The 19,953-nt window shown below is 59.9% G+C and overlaps 3 protein-coding genes across 3 annotated transcripts; all 3 read right to left on the minus strand.

Moving 5' to 3' along the window:
• Positions 1-5,669: 5,669 nt before the first annotated feature.
• On the minus strand, positions 5,670-6,506 carry DCS_07222 (uncharacterized protein; the record flags this gene model as incomplete). The annotated part of the gene is made up of 2 exons (XM_040804507.1): positions 5,670-6,199; positions 6,497-6,506. 2 exons carry the CDS (start codon positions 6,504-6,506, stop codon positions 5,670-5,672), a joined length of 540 nt encoding a protein of 179 aa, XP_040654611.1.
• A 1,510-nt stretch (positions 6,507-8,016) lies between these two features.
• Positions 8,017-15,840, minus strand: DCS_07223 (ATPase-like, ATP-binding domain protein; the record flags this gene model as incomplete). Its single annotated transcript, XM_040804508.1, has 3 exons — positions 8,017-13,148; positions 13,199-15,525; positions 15,695-15,840. 3 exons carry the CDS (start codon positions 15,838-15,840, stop codon positions 8,017-8,019), a joined length of 7,605 nt encoding a protein of 2,534 aa, XP_040654612.1.
• A 2,228-nt stretch (positions 15,841-18,068) lies between these two features.
• DCS_07224 (UDP-galactopyranose mutase) lies at positions 18,069-19,953 on the minus strand (the record flags this gene model as incomplete). Its single annotated transcript, XM_040804509.1, has 6 exons — positions 18,069-18,632; positions 18,698-19,123; positions 19,195-19,545; positions 19,636-19,716; positions 19,778-19,847; positions 19,940-19,953. The coding sequence occupies 6 exons, from the start codon at positions 19,951-19,953 to the stop codon at positions 18,069-18,071; spliced, it is 1,506 nt and encodes a 501-aa protein (XP_040654613.1).

Here is a 19,953-nt window from a genome sequence, read left to right on the forward strand (position 1 = left end):
TGGCATTGTTAATCGACGGCGCATTCGACTCTGGTGCTCGCGGACACTTGACGCGGCGCTTCGACCTCGCCACCAGAACCAAGGAATTTGCACGCAGCCTGGCGGGGTTGCGGAGGCGAAGGAGGGGGGGGCCGGGAACCCTTGCTCGGGGACGACGACCAGAAGAGGGCCCAGACGGTGCAGGGGTGGGACGCTGGAGGCGGAGAGGTACAGGTACGAGAACGAGTACGAGCGACCAGCAGGTACAGATGCGAGGCCGATGCTGTTGTGCAAGGACACAAGCACGCTTGGCGTACTTACATGTAATGCACGCTTTGCTTGTTGCACAAGTAAGTACTCAAGTACGGAGTACTCTCTGTACCAACAAGGCTCGTTCGCAAGTACAAGTGTGCCTGTAAGTAAGTACAGTACCGAGCACAAGGACGGAGTAAGTACGTAAGTAATTCAGACACGCACCAGAATGACGAGCTGTGCCTACTTACAGTAATTATTACAGTACAAGTCCTTGAATAAGCCAGGAAGGCACTACAGTAGCACAGTACGGAGCATTTCCGTTCGCGGGCTTCGTGTTCCGTGTTCCGTACTCCGTACTTGGGACGCACAGTATAATAATACAGTGAGAACTCCGTACTTGGTAATAATACGGCGTACTGCAGTATTAATTAATTACATCAAAGTGCAAATACTTACAGTCGGAACGGCAGAGCTGCTGAATAGGCTGGTACAAGTACATCGACGTGAACCTGTACGCACCTACTTGCGCTATGCACCTCCGCACATGCGCATGTAAGTACAACTAGCTGTGCTTGGCTGCAGTCCGGACATGGGCGGCCGATCGCTGGGTGGACGGACGTGAGGAATTCAATACCCATGGCTGGCCTCCACAGCGGCCTGCTGCTACGAATCTGTGCAGACGACGGTCCGACCATGGCAAGAAAGTACAAGCAGTACCACGACAAGCACAGGAAGACGTACAGGTACTTGCAGTGGTGCTGTTCTTTATGCTGCAAGTACTTAATACGATGCACCCTACTCGGTACGTTTTACTCCGCGCCCCGTACTTACTTACTTACTGTACACAAGTACAGAACACCTACAACTATTACATGTACTTGCAGAGAGCCCTTTGCCGACTACGGAGCACATGATACGAGCCCAAGTCAGCGAGCACAAGGACTTGCACACAAGTAAGTACACGCAGTACATGTTCTCCGTACAAGTATACTCCGTACAGGGCGGTATTTCATTCCTCTTCCGTGCACGTACGCATAATTATATGCACATGTACTCCGTACCTAATACTACTAGTACACAGGTACACTTCGGCGTGCGGAGTGCATGCACATGTACGGAGTACGGAGCACACCCAAGTACAGCACATGTGCAACTAGGCCGTCAATGGGAAAGGGAAAGTGGCAAGTGGCAGGCAGGTGGGCGTGGCAAGTGGGCCGCCGCCGCAGAGTGGCTCCTCGTGGCTTGCCCCTCTCTTCTCTCGTTTGTCTTGTTTTGGTTTTAGCCACGAACAAGGTGCTGTCCTGTCTTGGTTTATTTACACTTCCCGTCCGGCCCTAGGCACGGACTGGTACGGAGAGCGTACGGGTCGAGGACCGGGGTCCAATCAGATGCTCCCCCCCGGAGCCGGCCCAGCAGGGGCTGGCTGCAAGTCAGGCCAACGTCGATTCTAGACGGCGGGCCGACGGAGAATGTGGAAGCCAAAAGAGTCATGATTCAACGACAAGCCGAAGAGCAGCGTGGCTGACCGGCAGCTTGGCTCAAACGTACCCTACGCCTACCCCCGGCCAGGGAATCATTCTTCCGGCCAGGCGAGGAAGGAAGGAGAGTGCTCGCGGCGGCGACGGCCAGGGCAAAAAGGATGCCGCCGTTGGGGGTGCTCTGCTCTGCTCGTCTTGGCCGTGAATTACCTCCGTACCGTGCACGCATTGCAGGCGCAACACGCCTACCTATGTCGTGCTGTAGGCGTCAGTACGCGGTGCCTCTGCAGGTCCTTGCCTGCGCCTATTCTGGTGTGGTGCACTTGCCTATACCACACACATGGCTGCACGGTGCCTGCAAGTGCAGACAGAGTACTCCGTACGACATGTACTTACTACGACATGTACTTACGCTTACTTGCGGTACGAGTATGGCGTACTTCGTCCGAGTGCGCCCAACGGGGTGCCTGCCTGTACTTTCCCGGTGCATCCGCGAGCACTGTACGGGTGCCGCACAGTGCCGAAAAGGTGCAGAATGGCTTTCTTCCCCCGGCCTTCCATTCCCGAGATGTGCATCCGCCACGCCGCTGAGCTGCAGCCCGCGCCTGCGCCGGACAGACGGTCGACGAGCGTACCTTGGCACCAGTCTTGGTGGTGCACCGCACCGCACCGTGCCGTACCGAACCTCCACAGGTGGCAGTGCACTTGGGCATTCGACTTGTATGATTCCTCCGCGCTCAAGTACTCCGTGGGATTTTGCAGAGTGCCGAGTGCATGCAGCACAAGTGCCAGCAGGCAATGTACTTGCACCATGTGCCTTGCCCGCTCTGCTCTGGGCGATGATGCCGAGGAGCGCTCGTACCGGTACATGTCTACCCGTAGTACTCCGTACTCCGTACTTACTAACCTGGCAGATATGTCCACGGGTGCGTTGTAGATCTACTGCAGCGATGCACCTACAAGTATTATATCTCGCTGTGCTTGCAAAATACTTGTACACGCATGCCGTTCCGTGGCACCAATTGCCGCCAGTGTTCGTCCACATGCGGCACAGCACACAAGCGCTTACGTGCCAGCCGTTCTCCCGCGGCGGCTCCTGACCGTCATGCCCTGATCATGGCAGCACATGTGTGTGCACAGCACTGTAGGTGCTAGGTGCGTGCTGTGCTGTTTTTGCGTTAGTACGTGAGTGCTTGTGCGGAGCGCTTGTACGGAGTGCTGTAGAGTCCCAACGCCGGGTCGCCAGCGCACGGTACGGGCACAGGTAGGTGCGCCTTCACCTAGGTTAGTAGGTACCGTTCATCTCACGAGCGGGGGCGGCTGCCTGGCGGCAAGTTGGGACGCATCTTCACGACGCCCATGACCCATGCGGAAGCTCATCCAGCTACGATGGAAGCTGCCTGTGCCGACATGGTCCGTACGGCGCCCGCTAGTGCAAGAGCCGGCGCATCGTCCATGCACTGCCACTCACCCGGCCGCAAGCAAAAGCTGTTTCTGCTACGGGATACCTACCGGTTTGCAGATGATGCAAGCGCATGTACCGGTGCGGTGCTGCAGCGACAACAAGCAATACTGCTCGCAAGTGTCCCGTACACTTGCACCAATGTACAAGCTCGGTAATTACTCCGTAATTGTACGCAAGTATCATGCGTAGGGTGCTTGTAAGTAAGTACTAGTAAGTACTGCAAGTACATGCCACTGTAAGTACATGTCCAGGCGCAACTACATGTGCCGCACTCGCCACGCATGTACCTACTGTACACGTACTTGCACGTACTTGCACGTACTTAAGTACGTTGGTGCGACCAAGCAACGCCGGTGTGCCAACATACCGCGCCAGCGCACCGTCGCTCGCTCCTACACCTGCAAGCACCAGCACGGCGAGCAGCACGCTCGCTCGTTCTGCGCACAGCGCCAGTCTGCCGACGGTACCTGGTGGCCCTGCCGCTGCCGGGCATGCCGGCATGCCCGCGCGGCATCGTCAGATCAGATAGGTGCCGGGTGCGCGCCTCGACTCGGGGAGCCAGCCAGCGCAGCCGGTCACGCGGACAGAGATGGGCTTGCATGGCGCCCGTTCGTCTCGCATCCCTACCCGCCGTCGCAGGGTGTGAAACTCGGCCAGGGAGCCTTCCCCACGTCGCCCCCTGCGCCTCTATTACAGATCCGCCTACGGAGTGGGAGCAGGGAGGACAAAGTGCATGCGCCTGCAGCACCGTGCCTGTTCTGTCGCCCGCGCGCTCCGTGCTCCTGCACGTCATGACTGGGACGGAACGCCGAGTGCGGCGAGGAGAGGACGAAATGCTCGCCTCCCAGGCCGCACTGTCGAGCGCAAGAATTCGTGCGCCGGACGACGCCTGCCGCACGCTGACACCTATGCCTACAGGCTGTGCGTGCCGCACCACGCCGACCGGCCCCGCGAACGGGCACGGGTCCCCGTCGCAATTCTTCGTGCCTCGTCGGTTCCCCTCGGTACCTACGATACCCAAGTGATGCGTGCATGCGCATGTACATGCACCTGCGGTCACGACAAGTGCTCATCGCCCGTCCCGTCACCACGGGCAACACGCGACGCGCAGAGCAGTGGGCCAGGTCCGTGTACACGTCCGTCGGCGGAAACATCGGGTGCGACTGCACGCTCTGCACGCTCCCTACGGTAAAGTCATCCCTTTGTTGCCGACCACCCGAGGTGTGATGTCTGTTTGGCATCACGCCACATGCTCGCATCGACATGCGTGCACCGTGGCCAAACGGAAGCCCCTAGAGGCCAAGCCGCCTGCCTAGTGGTGCCTGCGAGACCCACGAGTGCCCTGAACGCCTACGCCGTCCCGCACCTTGTCGGCGTGCCCCTACGGGACTTTCGTTGCCCAGCATGCACCGACGATGAGCAGGCATGCCCGCTGTGGAGCGGCAGTGTTGGTGCTACGCTTCGTGACAAAGGGAGGTACCTACCACCGTCAAAGGTGGTGTCCATGTGCCCAAGTGCCGACGGCATGCGAGTAGGTGCAAGTACAGTACTTGTACACTTATGCTTGCATCCTAGCGCCTCGTGGCGGGCGTCCTTGCAAGTGCTTGTACGGTGATTTACCCTGCACCCACCTCCTCTACATGCGCATGTACGCAACACGCTTCGGGAGCGCAAGTCTTGATCACCAAGCAGCACGCGCTCCTTCATGTACCTCCCGGTATTTGGGCCAGTCACGTCCTGGCGGGATCCTGGCTTCCATCATTCGCTCATCCGTCGGTGGGTCGGGCCACGGAGTTGTGAGACATTCCAGTGAAATCTCCCGTATCACCAGGTAGCCATGTCTAGGAGTTTATAATTATCACTTGCTCTCCCTGCCAACGCTACCTCCACGTGCGCGTGCGACCACATGAACACTTGCATGGGTGTGCACTCGCACGCATGCGGGACACATGCACGCACTCGTGCATCGTGATATAGGATGCAAGCACTTGCGACGTCTACGCGAGCGTGCCTGTACAGTGTTTGCACCGGTGCGGCGGCTGTACCGGTACTGGTCGGCACGCATGGCAGGTATTAGTGCGGTGTGGTCCGTACGTCTTGGTGCTGGCTGCCCTCATGCCCCATCGATCGGTACGGCGCAACCATGACAGAAGTGCCTGCTACGGCTTGGCCATGGCCCTGAGAGATAGGACCTACCTAACCCAGCGTAACCCAACGCAAGGACGTCAGCCCTGGAGGGAACCGCCGAGCGCCAGGGGCGGGCCCTGCCTTGCCTGTCCCGACCCCCCCCCCCCCCCGACCTCGCTGCGCATGCCGCTGCTGCACCTGCGTCGCCCTCTTCCTCGAGGCCCGGCCCTAGCCGCTGCACCCAGGGCGGCTCGCGGCCATGGCCGGTTCTTCCGCACCTCTGCCTCTGCCACTGCCTGAGCCTCCATGCCTGAGCCACTGCCTGCACACGCTCTGCCTGCACCGCTCTGCCTGTACCTCTCTTCCTATACCTCTGCCTGTACCTCTGCCTGCACCGTGCATGCTGGTGCTCTGCTAGTGCTTGTGCTTGCGTACGCTCTTGGGTCCGCACGAATCATGACGCCATAATCGCCCCAGACTCGCTCTCCTCCCGTCTCGCCCTGCATCCATTCGCCCACCGAAAGAACAGGCCAGCAAGCGGCAGCAGGCGGGCAAGCAGGTGCAAGCTCTGGTGCTGGTTCCATCGCACGGAGAGACATCATCACCAATGTCGGTTCTGCGCCAAGAGCCTCGTCCGGGCATGCATGCATGCACGTCCTGCTGCGGCTGTTGCTGCTGTCGTGGCCTCGCTTCGCTTCCACCTTGGCTTCATCATCCCTTTCCTGAGCTGGCCTTTTCGATATCCCCTTTCCACCCAAACCGCTCAGCAAGGCCAGCCGGACGACACCGCCGCCGACGCCGGCGATGACGATAGCCCCCAGGTCCAGGCCTAGCCGTGGCCTCCTCAACACTCGGACGCCATCCTTGGATGACAGTGTATCGTTGCATGTCCATCCTGCGTATCCGTGTAGCTTGGTCGAACTAACCCAGTACGTTGCATAGCATGCGAGTTTGTCACGATAGCTTCCCACCTCGACCCTCCTAGCGCGAGCCTTGCATGCCAGCCAACCAACTTGCCGTCACCCTCACCCTCCTAGACCCCTACCCGTCTCCAGCATCCCGCCCTGCCCTTGACCGCCGCTGGCCCCTTCTGGCCGGCATTCCTGAGTGCCCATCTGCCAGCAGATGCATGTATCCTGGAGAGGTAGCCTCCGTGAGCAGGGGTATCCTCCGACCCGAAACGACAACTCACCGTCCAACATTTTTGCCCCCCTTTTCCGCCTATCCAGCTCAAACTCGGTCCATCCTCTGATACTTCGAACGCGTCTTGCCTGCAAGGGGTAACGGCAGCTTTTGTCTTTGTTGTCCTCGGGTTGTCGGCCGTGGCAAGGCGTCCCTTGCCTTGGCGTGCAAGGTTGCCTTGAGTCGACGGCGAGGAACCATCGAACCCAACCAATCACCCCGTCTCTCACCAGCAAGTGTGGAGGTGCGACGGTGAGTGGAAGGACGCCGGGCCGAGTGGCTTGCGGCAACATCGTCGCCGTATCCCCCTCGAGACACCTTCGCAAAAGGTCATGTCGCATTCCGTTAGACGACGCTGCCAACCGTTGCATCGCAGCTACCCTACAGCACGGAACAGCAACTTGCCGCACGCTAGGCCTGCACCGAGACGACGCCGCATGAATGGCCGTGGGTGATTTCGACGGCAACGCCAGCGTCAGTGTGGTGCCCATGCCTATCGAGCACCTAGTACTCCGTGGTGCTTGGGCCTGGCTCGCTCTGTCCTGAATCTTTCTCCACTTGGAGTCTTCGTCGTGTGTGGGTGTGGATGACGCACACTCCCTCCCCTCCATCCCGTCTTCATGACCGCCCACTTCGTACGATTTCTCAACCGGCGTCCCATCATTCCAAATCCGAGAGTCACAAGGAACAAGGCAAGTGCACCGATTTGGAAAGGGGAAAAAGCAAACCTTGCACAAGTATCACGTATTTCCACTCACATGCGCTGTGCAGAACTTCTAGCTCTCAATCCATGTCGCCATGTTCGTCCGGGGAACGGAACATGCATGTCACCAGAATCGTGACCAGGTCTGCCATAATGCTGCCGTTCTATCCAGAGCAATCCGCACCCTGCGTCCTGTCCCCTGCTTCGTGCGCATCGGTAGCCCATTTCCCCTCCCGCAGTACCACCCGGGCCAGCCGCAACACCATCACGCCTCCTCACCTTCGTCGCTGTCATCCGTGGCCTTGCCGACCCGTGGGAAATATTTCCAACAAAGAGCACAGCACGTCCAAGGCCGCCAGCGGCGACGCGCCACGCAAAGCCGAGGCGGGAAGAAATGCACGCGCCTGTCGAAGGCGAGAGCCCTTCTCATGCCGTTCGAACCAAGCCATGCATCACGCCCACGTTGACGCGGCCAAGCGACGTCAGCCGCGCCTCGCCACCCCGTCTTACCCCCGTCTTCTATCCAGTCCCAAGCCTCGCCCGTGCGAACAATTGGCGTAAAATGAGGAGAATGTTGAGGCGAGGATGTGCGCCGCCGGGGAGGGGAGCCGACCTCGCGCCCTGAATAAATCAACCAAATAAATGAAGGGAACCCAAGCAAGCGATTCATGTACTTGTACTGACACGGCCATCGAGTCGCGTGCGCACGTTTGACATGCAAAAGAGGACCGTCGACATAGCTTTCGTCAAGTCGTATTACATCATAAAACCGGAAGGGGAGGATGCCGCTGGCTCGAAGCGGCCAGTTCCAACTCGAGCGAGGAAATCTAGCTGGGCGTGACGCCGCTCTGCTGCTCATCGTCGGCGGCGCCCGAGGATAGAAGCGTCGTCGGTCTCTTGGTCAGGACACCCCTGGGCCTCTCGCAGCCGGGTTTCTTGGCCGTGCCATTGCCGTCCTCGACACCGACGTCGCTGTTGTCGCGGCTCTTCGTCAACTTTCGAGGTTGCCGTTTCTGCTGCTGCTGCGCCGCCGATTCGCCTTCGGACCCGCCGCCGTTCGGACTCTGGTCCTCGCCCGACCCTCGCCTTTGCGCTTCCCCTGCAGGGCTGCTTTGCGAGAGTGGCGACGGATGATCGGTCGCACCGCGGCGTGTGCCGAAGACTGGGCCCTCGTTCGCTTGCCTAGCAATTTTATCATCCGGCGTATTGTACGCCGCATCGTCCTCCATGATGGGTTCGAACATTACGACGTCGTTTGCCCTCTCGCGCGCGACTGCACCCAGTCCCAGCCGACGGGGGGATGCGTGAGCCGGCTCAGGCGCCGTGTTCCGCTCCATGCTCAGGTCGGCACCACCGTCGTTGCACGACGGGTCCGAAAAGGGGGTGCCCATCGAATTGCTGACGTATGCATCCAGCTTCTTCTTCAGCACCTCGGATCGCACGGGCTTGGCCAGGTAGTCGTTCATGCCCGCATCGAGGCACTTCTCTCGGTCTCCCTGAATCGCCGACGCCGTCATGGCAATGACTAAAACTTTTCGGACCGCCTCGATCGGGTCCTTGCGAAGTAGCTTCGTGGCCTCGTATCCGTCCAGAATCGGCATCTGGACATCCATGAGCACGATGTGGTACGGCACGCCCATCTTCGCCTTTTGCCGAAGCCCCTCCACCGCCCTGAGCCCATTCTCGTACGCGTCGACGTTGGGGTAGCCCAACCGCTGGACGTATTGTATGGCGATCTTTTGATTGATCGGGTTGTCCTCGGCAACGCAAATCCGCACGTCTTCCTTGCACACCTTGGTCAGGTCGAGGTAGAGATTCGGCGATATCGCCCGACCAATCGATGAAGTCGTCGCCGAGTAGCGATCGATGGGTGGCGAGTCCTTCGACTGCGCATCCCCTGCTGAAACGTCCGGCTTGGCCTTGTCGAAGCTGACGGTGAACCACGCCGTCGTGCCGACCGTCTCCTCGCTCTCCAGCTGGATGGTGCCCTGCATCATGATCTCGATGAGGGATTTGCAGATGCTCAAACCCAAACCGCTACCGCCGTACTTTCTCGCCGTGCTCGCGTCGGCCTGGCTGAACGGCTGGAAGAGCTTCGCCAGCTGCTGCGGCGGGATGCCGATGCCCGTGTCCCGCACCCAAAAGGTCAGCGTCGCCTTTTCCTTCGTCACCGAATCCACGCGGGCGCCGATCGTGATCGACCCATCCTCGGTGAACTTGAGACTGTTGCCGATGAGATTGCCCAGAACCTGGTGAAGACGGATCGGATCCCCGTAGATGAGCATTGAAGGTAGATCAATGTCCTGGACAATTTTGACATTTTTCTTCGACGTCTTCTCCCGGTTGCTGTAGGAAACGGCCCGGACAACCTCCCGTACCATCTCCTCGGGGTTGAAGGCGATGATGTACAGCTTCATCTTGTCGGCTTCCATCTTCGAAAAGTCCAGGATGTCGTTGATGACGGTCAGAAGCAGGTCGGCCGAGACGCGGATGGAGTCTGCCATTTCAAGCTGCTCCCGGTTCAGGATGCTGTCGCGGAGCAGCTCCGAGTTTCCGATGACGCCATTCAGAGGCGTTCGGAGCTCGTGCGAGACGTTGGCAAGGAAGATTGACTTGGCCTTGGCAGCCTCTTCCGCGAGCTTGACGTTGCGCTTCGCCTCCGCCTCGGCGTTCTTCGCCTTCGTTTCCGCCTCCAGCGCCTTGGCCAGCGCTCGCTTCTGCACCGACACCATCGATCGGTTCTCGGCAGAGATCTTCTCGACGTTCTTCATCGACAGCGCGTTCGAGTAGCTGATGCCGATCTGGTTGACCAGGAGCTGCAGGACGGTGACATTGCGGTCCGAGAAGGAACCGGGTTCTCCTTCGAGGTACAGAACCCCGAGAAGCGGCTTCGTGCCGTGCGAGATGGGAATGGCGATGATGGCCTTGCTCAATGGATTCCGCTGCAGCCAAGAGTCGTTGACGTTTCCGAATCTCTCGTCGGCGACGAGATCGGGGATGAAGACGGTCTCCAGGAAACGCGAACAGTACAGGACGACGTTCTCTGCGATCAGCGAAGTGCCGGACAAGGGCAGGCCCGGGTTGTGTGCCGAGGCTCCGCGTTCGGGATCGCCGCTGGCAGCGAGCCCCCACGTGTCCGTGCTGGTTTCTTGAACGATGATGGCAGCACGTGTGGCGGAGCCGCCGCAAGTCTGCAAAACGACGTCGCACATGGTCTTGAGCAGCTCGTCGACCTGCAAGACGGATGAGATGACTTGCGAGGACACAAGGATGGCGTGCAGGTCGATCATATCGAGAGCAGGAAGCCCAGACCCGCCTCCACCCTGCATGCTCATCGATCCTCGCCACGTCCCGACACGGTCTCCTCGGAGGTCTGACATTGGGTGAGATGGGCTCTGTGCGAGATCGTCGCCATCCTCCCCGTTTCGGTACGGCCCCGACGAGGCATCGGCGACGAAATCTGTCTGGATGCCAGCCTCGTTCGTTCTATGGTTTCGCGTTGGACCGTGAAGCAGCAAGCTGTGCTCTTCCTCGATGGCTCTGGCCACTCCGGTGGCCGATATTTGCCTGTACAAGCCGATGGCGTCCTGGAGAGCGGCGCGAGCGGACCTTCTAGCCTTTCGCCTGATGAAGAAGCCTGCCATCAGGTAGTTTCCAAGTGCCTCCTCAAAGACAAAGTCGTGCTCGGCCGCGTGATCCAGGGCTTCTTCGTAGTGCTGGATCGCCTGGCCGTGGTCGTTGGAGAGCTCGGCTATCTGGGCGCCCAAGAGGCTCGACCAGGAGCGGTAGTTGACGTCCGACACGACGGACCACTGCTCCATCAGCTTCACGAAGCCACGCAGCTCCAGGACCACATCCTGCGCGTCGGCGGAAAAGTCCTCTGCCTGCGAGCGTGGATCCTGCATCTGCCTCAGCAAGTGACCCGTTCGTGCCAACCCGTAGAATAGCAGGATTAATTTGCTGTTGCGCGCCGACCAGAGCATGGAAATCTTGTCGCAGCATCTTCGCCCGATCTCGATGGCACGCTCGTAATGGCCAAACAAGAAAAGAGCGACGAGCTCCATGCTCTCGTAGAAGAGCGATGACCTGTTGCTCTCCTGCGTCTGGCTCGTAAGCCAGCTCTTGTAAACGTGACCATCATGCATCTCGTCGCTCATCACGCCAAGCTCGTCATGGGTGAAGGTCTTGCCCTGCAGAGATCGACATATTTGCCTCATGGCGACGAGGAGGGAGCCCCCTCGAGTGTCAAACGACCAATTGGGTATGTCTTCGCAGCCATATTGGCAGAAGCTCTCGAGATCGGACAGATTTTCGCTGGCAAAAAACTTGACCTGAGCACAGAGGCCGTAGCTGAGAATCGTCGACATCCGATCCCCGCCTACCGACGCCAACTCTATGGCATCTTCCATTTGGGAGATGGACAGGGACATGGAGTACTGGACGTGGCCGATGAAGCATGCATGCAGCATCTGACCTCGCGCCATGGAGAAGGCGTCCCGGGCTTCGTAGAGGAGCTCCTGGCAGATCGATCCCAGCTCGACTGCGAATTGGGTCATGCCAAACCTGGACAAGGCCACGACGCCGAGGTGCAGGAATGCCATGCCGGACTGAGGAAACGCACCCCTCGAGAGGTGCATCTCTAGCATCACCAAGGTAAGGTGGTAAAAGTGTAGACAGTCACTCCACCAAGCCGCGCTGGCCGTCTCGGAAAGCACCGCACCAATCGATGCGATGATGGTGTCGCCTGGCTTCTTCGGCGACAAGAGCAACGACCGGTCCATGGTCCGTATCTGCTTGGCCACGTTCTCAAAGCGTTCATCGCACTTCTCATAGGTTGGCTCGTCGTCGAGCGGGACGCCGAGGGCCGACAGACAGTCCTTGAGGGAAATGAAGGCGGCCAATGAGTTGCCATTCTGGGCAAAGATCCTGGATTGCAGCACGTACGCCGGGGCCTTGTCGATTGCGGTTTTTGCGTTGGCGAATATCGTCGTCAAGAGGTCGTTGGCCGCGGAGAGTTGGCCCATGAAAAGGTAGCATTCGGCCGAGCGCAGGTGAAGCTGCATGGTCTCATCGTACGAAACGTCCTCGGCATCATCTTCCCACGGCCTCTCCTGAAGCAAGTCGATGGCCGACGTGTAGTACTTGGCGGCGGTTGGCCGCGCGCCGTTCTCGACGGCGGCTTGCGCGCAGTCCATCAGCAGCTTTCTGAACTCGTGGCGAGCGGGTACACGCCGCTTGATGATGCAGACAGCTTCGCAGACGTGCGATGCCGTGTCGTCCTGCTGCCTGGCCTCGACGGCATAGTACTTGAGAAGGGTCTGCGAGATGATGAAGTGCATCCGCCGAGCGTTGCACTCCTTCAAGGCCGCAGAGGCGTGGATGTATCGGTCGTGGGCGAAGCGGAAGCGATCGTCGATCTCGCAGGGCACGATGATGTACGCCTGGATGGCGGCCTGAAGGCCCGAAATGGCCTCCCCCTCCGAATACGCATGCCAAGGCAGCTCCGGACAGCTCACCGTCACGTCGTCGTCATACTCGAACTCTCCCTTCATCAGGCGCGATATGAGCTCAAAGGAAAACGAGTTGCCCAGAAGGGCGCCCCAAGACAACACTGCTCTCGCCGCCCGTGGCAGCTCGCTCAGACGGTGCGTGATGAAGCCCGTGTCGAGGACGTCGTAGTCTTTCTCTCCTTGGAACTGGGCAAACAGCCTGTCCAGGTCGTAGTGCCACTGGCTGTCTCGGTAGTCGTACCATATGCACTTCTTGCGGTGGCAGGCGCTGAGCATCTCGCGCATGTAGAAAGGGTTGCCCGCCGTCTTGGACTGGATGACAAGAGCGAGGGAGAGGATCTCGTCCTTGGGCCTGGAAAGCAACGTCGAGACGAATTCGAGTATGTCGTCTTCGGTCAGCGGCGACAGGGATATCTTGGTCACGGTAGGGCGGCCATTGTGCGGGGCATCTGCGGTCCCGTTAGCCATCGCTTGCTCCGGCGACATGCTCGGCGCGTACCTTCTTGTTCCTGCGGATAGATGATGCGCTCCATCCTATCGCTCGAGAGCTCCTCGGGGCGGTAGGTCATGATGATCACCATCTTCATGCGCGCACCGATGATCTGGGTGATGAGCTCGAGAGACTCGGCGTCGGCGAAATGGACGTCATCGAGGCAGAAGCATATGAACTTGTGCGTCGTGAAAACGCGGAGGATATCCAGACAAACGTTCATGAGGCGCGTCGTCTTGGTCGAGGTGCCGGCGCAGAGGTAATCTTGCGAGTTTTGCGGCGACTTGATGCTCGGGGGTTGGCTAACGCGGGCCGGCGAACTTCCGGGAGAGGAGCCTCGTCTGTTCGCAGCCGCTCGGCCGTTTCCACGGGCCACCGAGCTTTGCATGGAAGAGATCGACCTGCAGGGGCCGGACTCTGGAGGACCGAGCAGGAACTCGGGAAGGCCAAGGGCTCGGTGCAGCATGGGCCAGACGGGGCGGACGTAATGCTTCAGGCCCTGGTGAAAGGGCGTCTCGGTGTTCCTCTCACCCCACACCTGCCTGAACAGGGACGACAGCAGCTTGAGCAGCGGCCCGAACGCCGTTCGCCTGGCGGTGTCGAACTTGGCCGTCGCGCAGTACCCACGCCGTCGGGCGTCGGCGAGCACGCTCTGGACCAGGAAGCTTTTCCCGAGGCCCCCGGCGCCCTGTATCGTGACGATCTCGCAATGACCACGGCGTCGGAACTTGGAGGAGCCAAGCTGCCGAGATAGGCTGGAGGATGTCGTCGCCGAGTCTGCCAGGATGAGGCGACTGCCCTCGAAGCTCAGGCTATCGCCCACGCTGGCGGTGTCGAACGACATGGAGTGATGGCGCTCCCACGGCCGCGGGGTCCGCGCATGAGCACTAGAGTGCGACGACGATATCGTTTCATTGGACAACGTCGGTGCATCGGAGAATATGGAGGGATGAAAGGTGCTCCTCGGGAATTTGTGCTCCGAAGAAATAGTATGAGTAAACGACCCGCTCCTGGGGTTCGTGCCGCCAACCGAGCTGGCGCCTTCGCTGGACATTTCATCGCCCGCCGTGCCATCGTTTCCGAGGCTGTAGCCGTCGACGAAAATGCCGTTGCCAAGGGTGGAGTGGGAGCGGGCGACCCTGTCGATGACCTTGAGAAGCTCATTCCTCTCCTCCTGACGGCCAATCATGGATGTGGGCAGCATGAAGAAGGATGACACATCCCTGGTTCCAATCTTCATGTCCTTGAGAGCCGAAGAATCTCCGTCGCCGAGAAGCTGCTGCGCCATGACCAAATCGTGCCGCAGGCCGCTCGCCGAGTGATATCGGTCGGGGACGTTCTTGGCGGTGCACTTCTGGATGATTCGGCCGATGACATCCGGAACATCGATCCGAACGGTGGCGACGTTGGGGATCCTTCGACCCAGCACGCCTTGGACGATGTCGAGAGGGTTATCGCCGCTGTAGACGGGCTTCTGGGTCAGGAGCGTCCACATCAGAACACCGAGCGAGTAGATGTCGGTCCGCGTGTCGGGCTCGGCAGGCATGCGGCCCGTCTGCTCGGGGCTGATGTAGAGCAGCTTATTCTTGGCGCCGACTTCTTTCGAGAGTGTCGACCAGCCAGTGCTCGTGAGGCCATGCTCGAAGGATCTGGTGCCGGAGCCGAAGGATATGATGCGCACTTTGTTCTCGTCGGCGTTGAAATGGAAGGCGTCGCCACGAATCTCGCCGTGAACGATGCCCTGGCCGTGATGAAGGATCTCGAGGCACTGCGCGGCGCCGATGGCGAAGTCGAGAAAGTACTCCAACGTGATGGGGGGTTGCGCAGCACGGGGAGGCTTCCTGCGATACGAGACGTAAGCGTCGCCCACCTTCTTGGCCATGTAAAAGGCCGGACCCATGTCGATGTAGTCGAAGAGAAAATTGGGCCCCGGATGGGCGTAGATGGCGACGACGATGACGCCGCGATCGCCGGCGGTCGGATTTAGTCGGACAATGTCGAGGGGTTTGACGATGTGGGTTCCATCAGGATCGGCCGTGGCGATTACGCTTCTGGCGATGTGGAACGCTCTTTCTTCCCTGATGGCGTGAAACGAGACGCGGGCGACAACAGCCTCCTCGCTATAGGATGCATCGTTTGACGGGACGAAGAGCGTGGGTGTCGGCGCCTTCTGGGGTGCTGGTCGCAGCGTCTCGGCGGCACTCTGCGTCTCGGACGGGGGAGCATGCCCATGATCGGACGGCGAGGGCCGCCTCACGGATCCATGGTTCGATTCACCGAGCCGAGGGCTTTCGGGTGGAGAATGAGAGGAAACGTGATGGGTGCCGAAAACATGCCTGCATACCAAGATGTGAGTAATTTGGCTCTTTTGTCTCGTCGGTCCTCGCAGGTCGCTCGATGACCAGGCAGAGCAGTAGCACCAGCGGCAAGGCGAATGGGTAGAATGCCCTGCCTCGGGGAGGGGGGGGGTTGGAGGCTTGGGCTCGCGGGCCGAGTTTAACCTACCAAAAATCATACGACGAGTGGAAAGGAGGTTTCGTCTCATCCCATGTGTAGCCGGCGATCTGGCGAAGACGCTCAAAAAGCCGCGGCGGCGGCGGCGGAGGAGGAGGATCGAGTATGTCGTCCGACGCGAGAGCGGCACCGTCCATGATGACTGAGATGGCCTGCAGCGCTTCGGGGGAATGGGTGTGGAAACGCTGAGCTCAAAGGCTCTGGCATGCAGTCGGGGACGGCGACGGCGGCAGTCTCGGCCTGTCTGCAGCGCCCATCATCGGTTGGCTGGCGGCGTTTGGGAAACAGCGAAAGCGGGAAAGGCGGCGACGACACGGTAGCAAGAGACTGGCAGACGGGCGCGGCTTCGCGTATCGGAAGACTGCAAGGCCCGAGGGGGAGCGGCAGAAGATGCTGGACGAGGCTGCTGCCGACCACCGCTGACTCCGTCAGGCACCGTCGAGGCGTCGTATACTTCTGTTCCTGCTTCCGTCCCTGGCCCCGTTGCGCTGGAGGGTTTTCTATTCGGCGATGGACGGATGCGAGCGTGCTGGTCGGCGAGAAGGAGAAGAAGAAGAAGAAGAAGAAGTAGAAGAAGCCGGTGGGTTGCACTTCCGGCAGGGCATTTGTTCGGATGAAGCGTCGGCGAGGTGTACGGCTGGGCAGGAGGGTGTGGTGGTGTGTTGCTGGTAGGGAGGAGACGGTCGGAGAATCCGCTGATGGAAGAACGCGGCAACCGTAGTAGCAAAACCTGGTCAACTCCTCCGTACTACTGTAGACAGAGGTACCAGTCGGTACGAAGTAGGTACTGATATGTACCTGGCACCAAGGGTCAGCAGCAGCAGCATCTTGGTCGTTTGCTGCTAATTACAACAGTACCAAGTGGCCACACCACAATTGCCTGAGCAATGAAGTACCGCAACTAACCCAGCAGCTAGTATTTGCCGCCAAGGGAACTACCCACCAAGTACCTCTCTGTACTCCGTACTCCGATCCGTATTCAAGGTCCTGTCGGCATCCAAGGCAGCACACCAACTTGGCATGTACTGTACTTACAGCTGCCGTCAGTACACGTACACCGACGTCGTCAGCGGTTCGTGCTGCAGGTGTACGTGCTACCACCGAAGTACTAAGCAGAGCAGCATCAGAGTTCTACTTACTAGGTACCTAGGTACTAGGTAGGTATCACCATGATTACGACATTGGCACTTTGTACTCGGTACTCTGCACTCCGTACGGAGTAGGCAGTTGGTGCTTGTTCTCCGTACATGTACTTGCAGGTAATACTTGCAGGTAATACTTACATGTACTGACAGGTAATACATGTACTTACTTGTCCAGTATTAAATACTTCCTCGAATGTTGCCAAGCAAGACTGGACTGCAAGAATTGCACGCAAAATTTGGTCTGATGTACTTGTACTGTACATGCAAGTGTACAATTCCCTGGTGCAATTTTCCATGTACTGTACTTACAACTAGGCACCTGGGTCGTTGTTCACTTTGTCGAGGAGATGACGACACCTTCGTACCATGGCACGCACGAAATCGCACGAAATGCATGTTGTGTTGCAAACGCGACCATGCAAATGCAACGGCAAAGCGCCGTCACTCTAGAGGCGGCGGGCGGGCGTGTAGCACGAGGCGTCGTCCCCGTTCAGTTGACGCTGGTTGGCCGCCGTTCCGCTCAACCGGCATGTGCCTGAGTACTTGTACTTGCCACTTCCCCACGGCACGCTACTCCATGCACGTACATGTACTTTGTTGTCATGCAAGGCCCCAAGCGGCGCATTGAGCTGCAGGGTCCCAGGCTCCCCAGCAGGGCCGCAAGGCCGGATTGGCATCCATCTCGCCTCACGATGATGCCACCAAGCATGCAGTACGCCGTACCACCCACCACTCCGTACCACTCCCTACGGCGTTTGCCATGATGGGTTCCCGGAATAGGTAGGTGCATCGATGGCGGCGAAGCCCGTGTTCGATGGATAGATACGTCGTAGACACAAATGGAATTGAAGCCTTTGCCTGATTTCTGTCATCGACATTGGGAGGACATCAGCACGCAACCAGTCACTCCTGCGGCGCAGACGTCCAAGGGGTCTCGCAGCAGGCGGCCAACCATTCCGAGCCCTCCGCCGAAAGGAAAATCCGTACCATCCCTCACTCTGACCGTGCTCATGCGCAATGGCAGCTTCGCCACGAAGCAGGTTCCGCCGGCAACTCGACCTGCCGTCGTCCAGCTTGGCGTTGCTGGCCTGCCCAGCTTCCCACGCCGCCGATTCCCGACGATTGCTTGGCTTGCTCGGTTGCGACCGTGGTGACGGCCGGCAGACAGGTCGGACGCACCGCTCCGTCGGCCGGGTGGGGAGCTAGGCAGAGGCCGAGACTCAATACTCGAAGCTCGTGGCCAGGCGCCGCTCGGTGTTCTGCCTCGAGTTGACGAAATCGGGGTAGTTGAGGGTGAGCTCGACGGCACCGTTGACGATGTGGTCGGCAGCCTCGACGCCGAGCATGAACGAGTGGTCCTGGTTGCCGACCTCGTATCGCCAGCTGCCGAAACGGCCGCGCGACAGGATGTCCATGTCCTGGAGCTTGGGCAGCAGCTGCTTGAGGACGCCCTCGCGCTCGAGGGTGGGCGTGGGGTAGCCGTGGTCGAAGCGGCGGTGGTAGGTCGAGACGATCTCGTCGTCGGGCTTGATCATCTCGGTGTTGATCAACCCGGCGACGCAGTCCCTGAGCAGGTTCTTCTCGTCGACGGGCTTCATGGTCGACTGGGACACCTCGAGCATGATGGACCAGTAGGGACCCTCCTTGGCCTCGGCGGAGCACTTGGAACCGTTGGCGACGAAGAGAGTCGGCAGCTTGACCTTGTCCTCGGGTTGGTTGTGAGGAGAATAGTTGGAGAAGATGGTGGCGCGGTAAAAGGGGCAGTTGTCCTCGGGAAAGTACAGCTGCCGCTCTCGGGTCAGACGGTCCGTCGGGCGGCCGGCGGGGCGGGACGATGGGCCTGACTTACCCAGCACTTGTCGCCGATGCGCTCGGGGCGGGGACCGCGAACGCCGACGCCGATGACGTGCGTGGTGGAGTAGTAGAGGCCCTTGGACAGGGTGACGAGCTCCTGGTTGCCCATCTTCTCGACGAGCTGGTCGACGGCCATGGTGCTGATCAGCTTGCCGTAGCCGACGGTGCTGCCGTCGGCGAAGCTGACAATCTTCTTCTCCGCGTCCACCTTGGTCACCTCGCCCTGCTTGCCGAACCGCTTCTTCTCCTTGGGAAGCGTGTCGGCGACGGCGATCCAGATGCCGCCGGTGCCGTCGCGAGCGGGGAATCGGAAGGTCGCGTTGGGGCCCCAGTTGCCGGCCACCTTGTTGAGGATGACGTTCTTGGTGACGGTCTTGACGTCGGGGGCGGCGACGCGCTCGCCGAGCCACTGGCATTGCATCTGAGAGCATGCGCGTGAGCCGCGGGCCACGCACCGGTCGGGGCGAGGCGAGGAGGAGGGCAGCCGCATACCTTGGTGGTGGGCACGGCCCAGACCTTGAAGTTGTAGGGACGCATGAAGATGTCGGCGACGCCCTCGCCGCACATTCGCAGGATCCACTCGTCAAAGTCCTTGGGCTTGCTGCTGGCGACGCGGCACTCGAGGGCGGAATCGATCAAGCCGTCGATGCACTTGACCTGGTCCTCCTTGGGGAGCATGGAGATGTTGTTCTGGAAGGGGTACGGGACCCAGAGGCCCTTGTAGCGGACGTACGAGATGCGCTGGTGGGTGTGCCAGTCGTCCTCCTTGGGGAGGGCCTCGTCGAGGCAGTCATCGAAGTACTTGTAGTGAGAGAATATGACGTGGCCGCCGACATCGTACAGCTGCACGCCCGGCGGGGGGGACGGGAGCCGTCAGCGGATTGACAGGTGGACGCGTTCGGGCGAGGAAGGGAGAGCAAGGCGAGTGCTTACGAAGCCCTCGGGGGTGACGTCGGTACCGGCGAGACCGCCGGCCTTGTCGGCCGAGTCCACGACCAGCCACGAAGGTCCGTTCTGTCGTCCATGGTCAACAATCTTTGTCCGTCGGCAGGGCACCGCGGAGGCGAGCACTCACGACGTGGTTCAGTCGCTTGGCGGCGCCGAGACCGGTCGGTCCCATGCCGATGATGAGGACATCCACGTTACTACGCGGCTCGACGTCAGTGCACGAAATTTCTCGCGAGGCCGCGGCGCGCCGTCGAGGCGAGAAGAGCGGCCAGCCCGGGTGAGAGCTCACATGTCGGCACCCAT

Source organism: Drechmeria coniospora, chromosome 03 (genome assembly GCF_001625195.1).
Source record: "Drechmeria coniospora strain ARSEF 6962 chromosome 03, whole genome shotgun sequence".
In the NCBI taxonomy this organism is placed as follows: domain Eukaryota; kingdom Fungi; phylum Ascomycota; class Sordariomycetes; order Hypocreales; family Ophiocordycipitaceae; genus Drechmeria; species Drechmeria coniospora.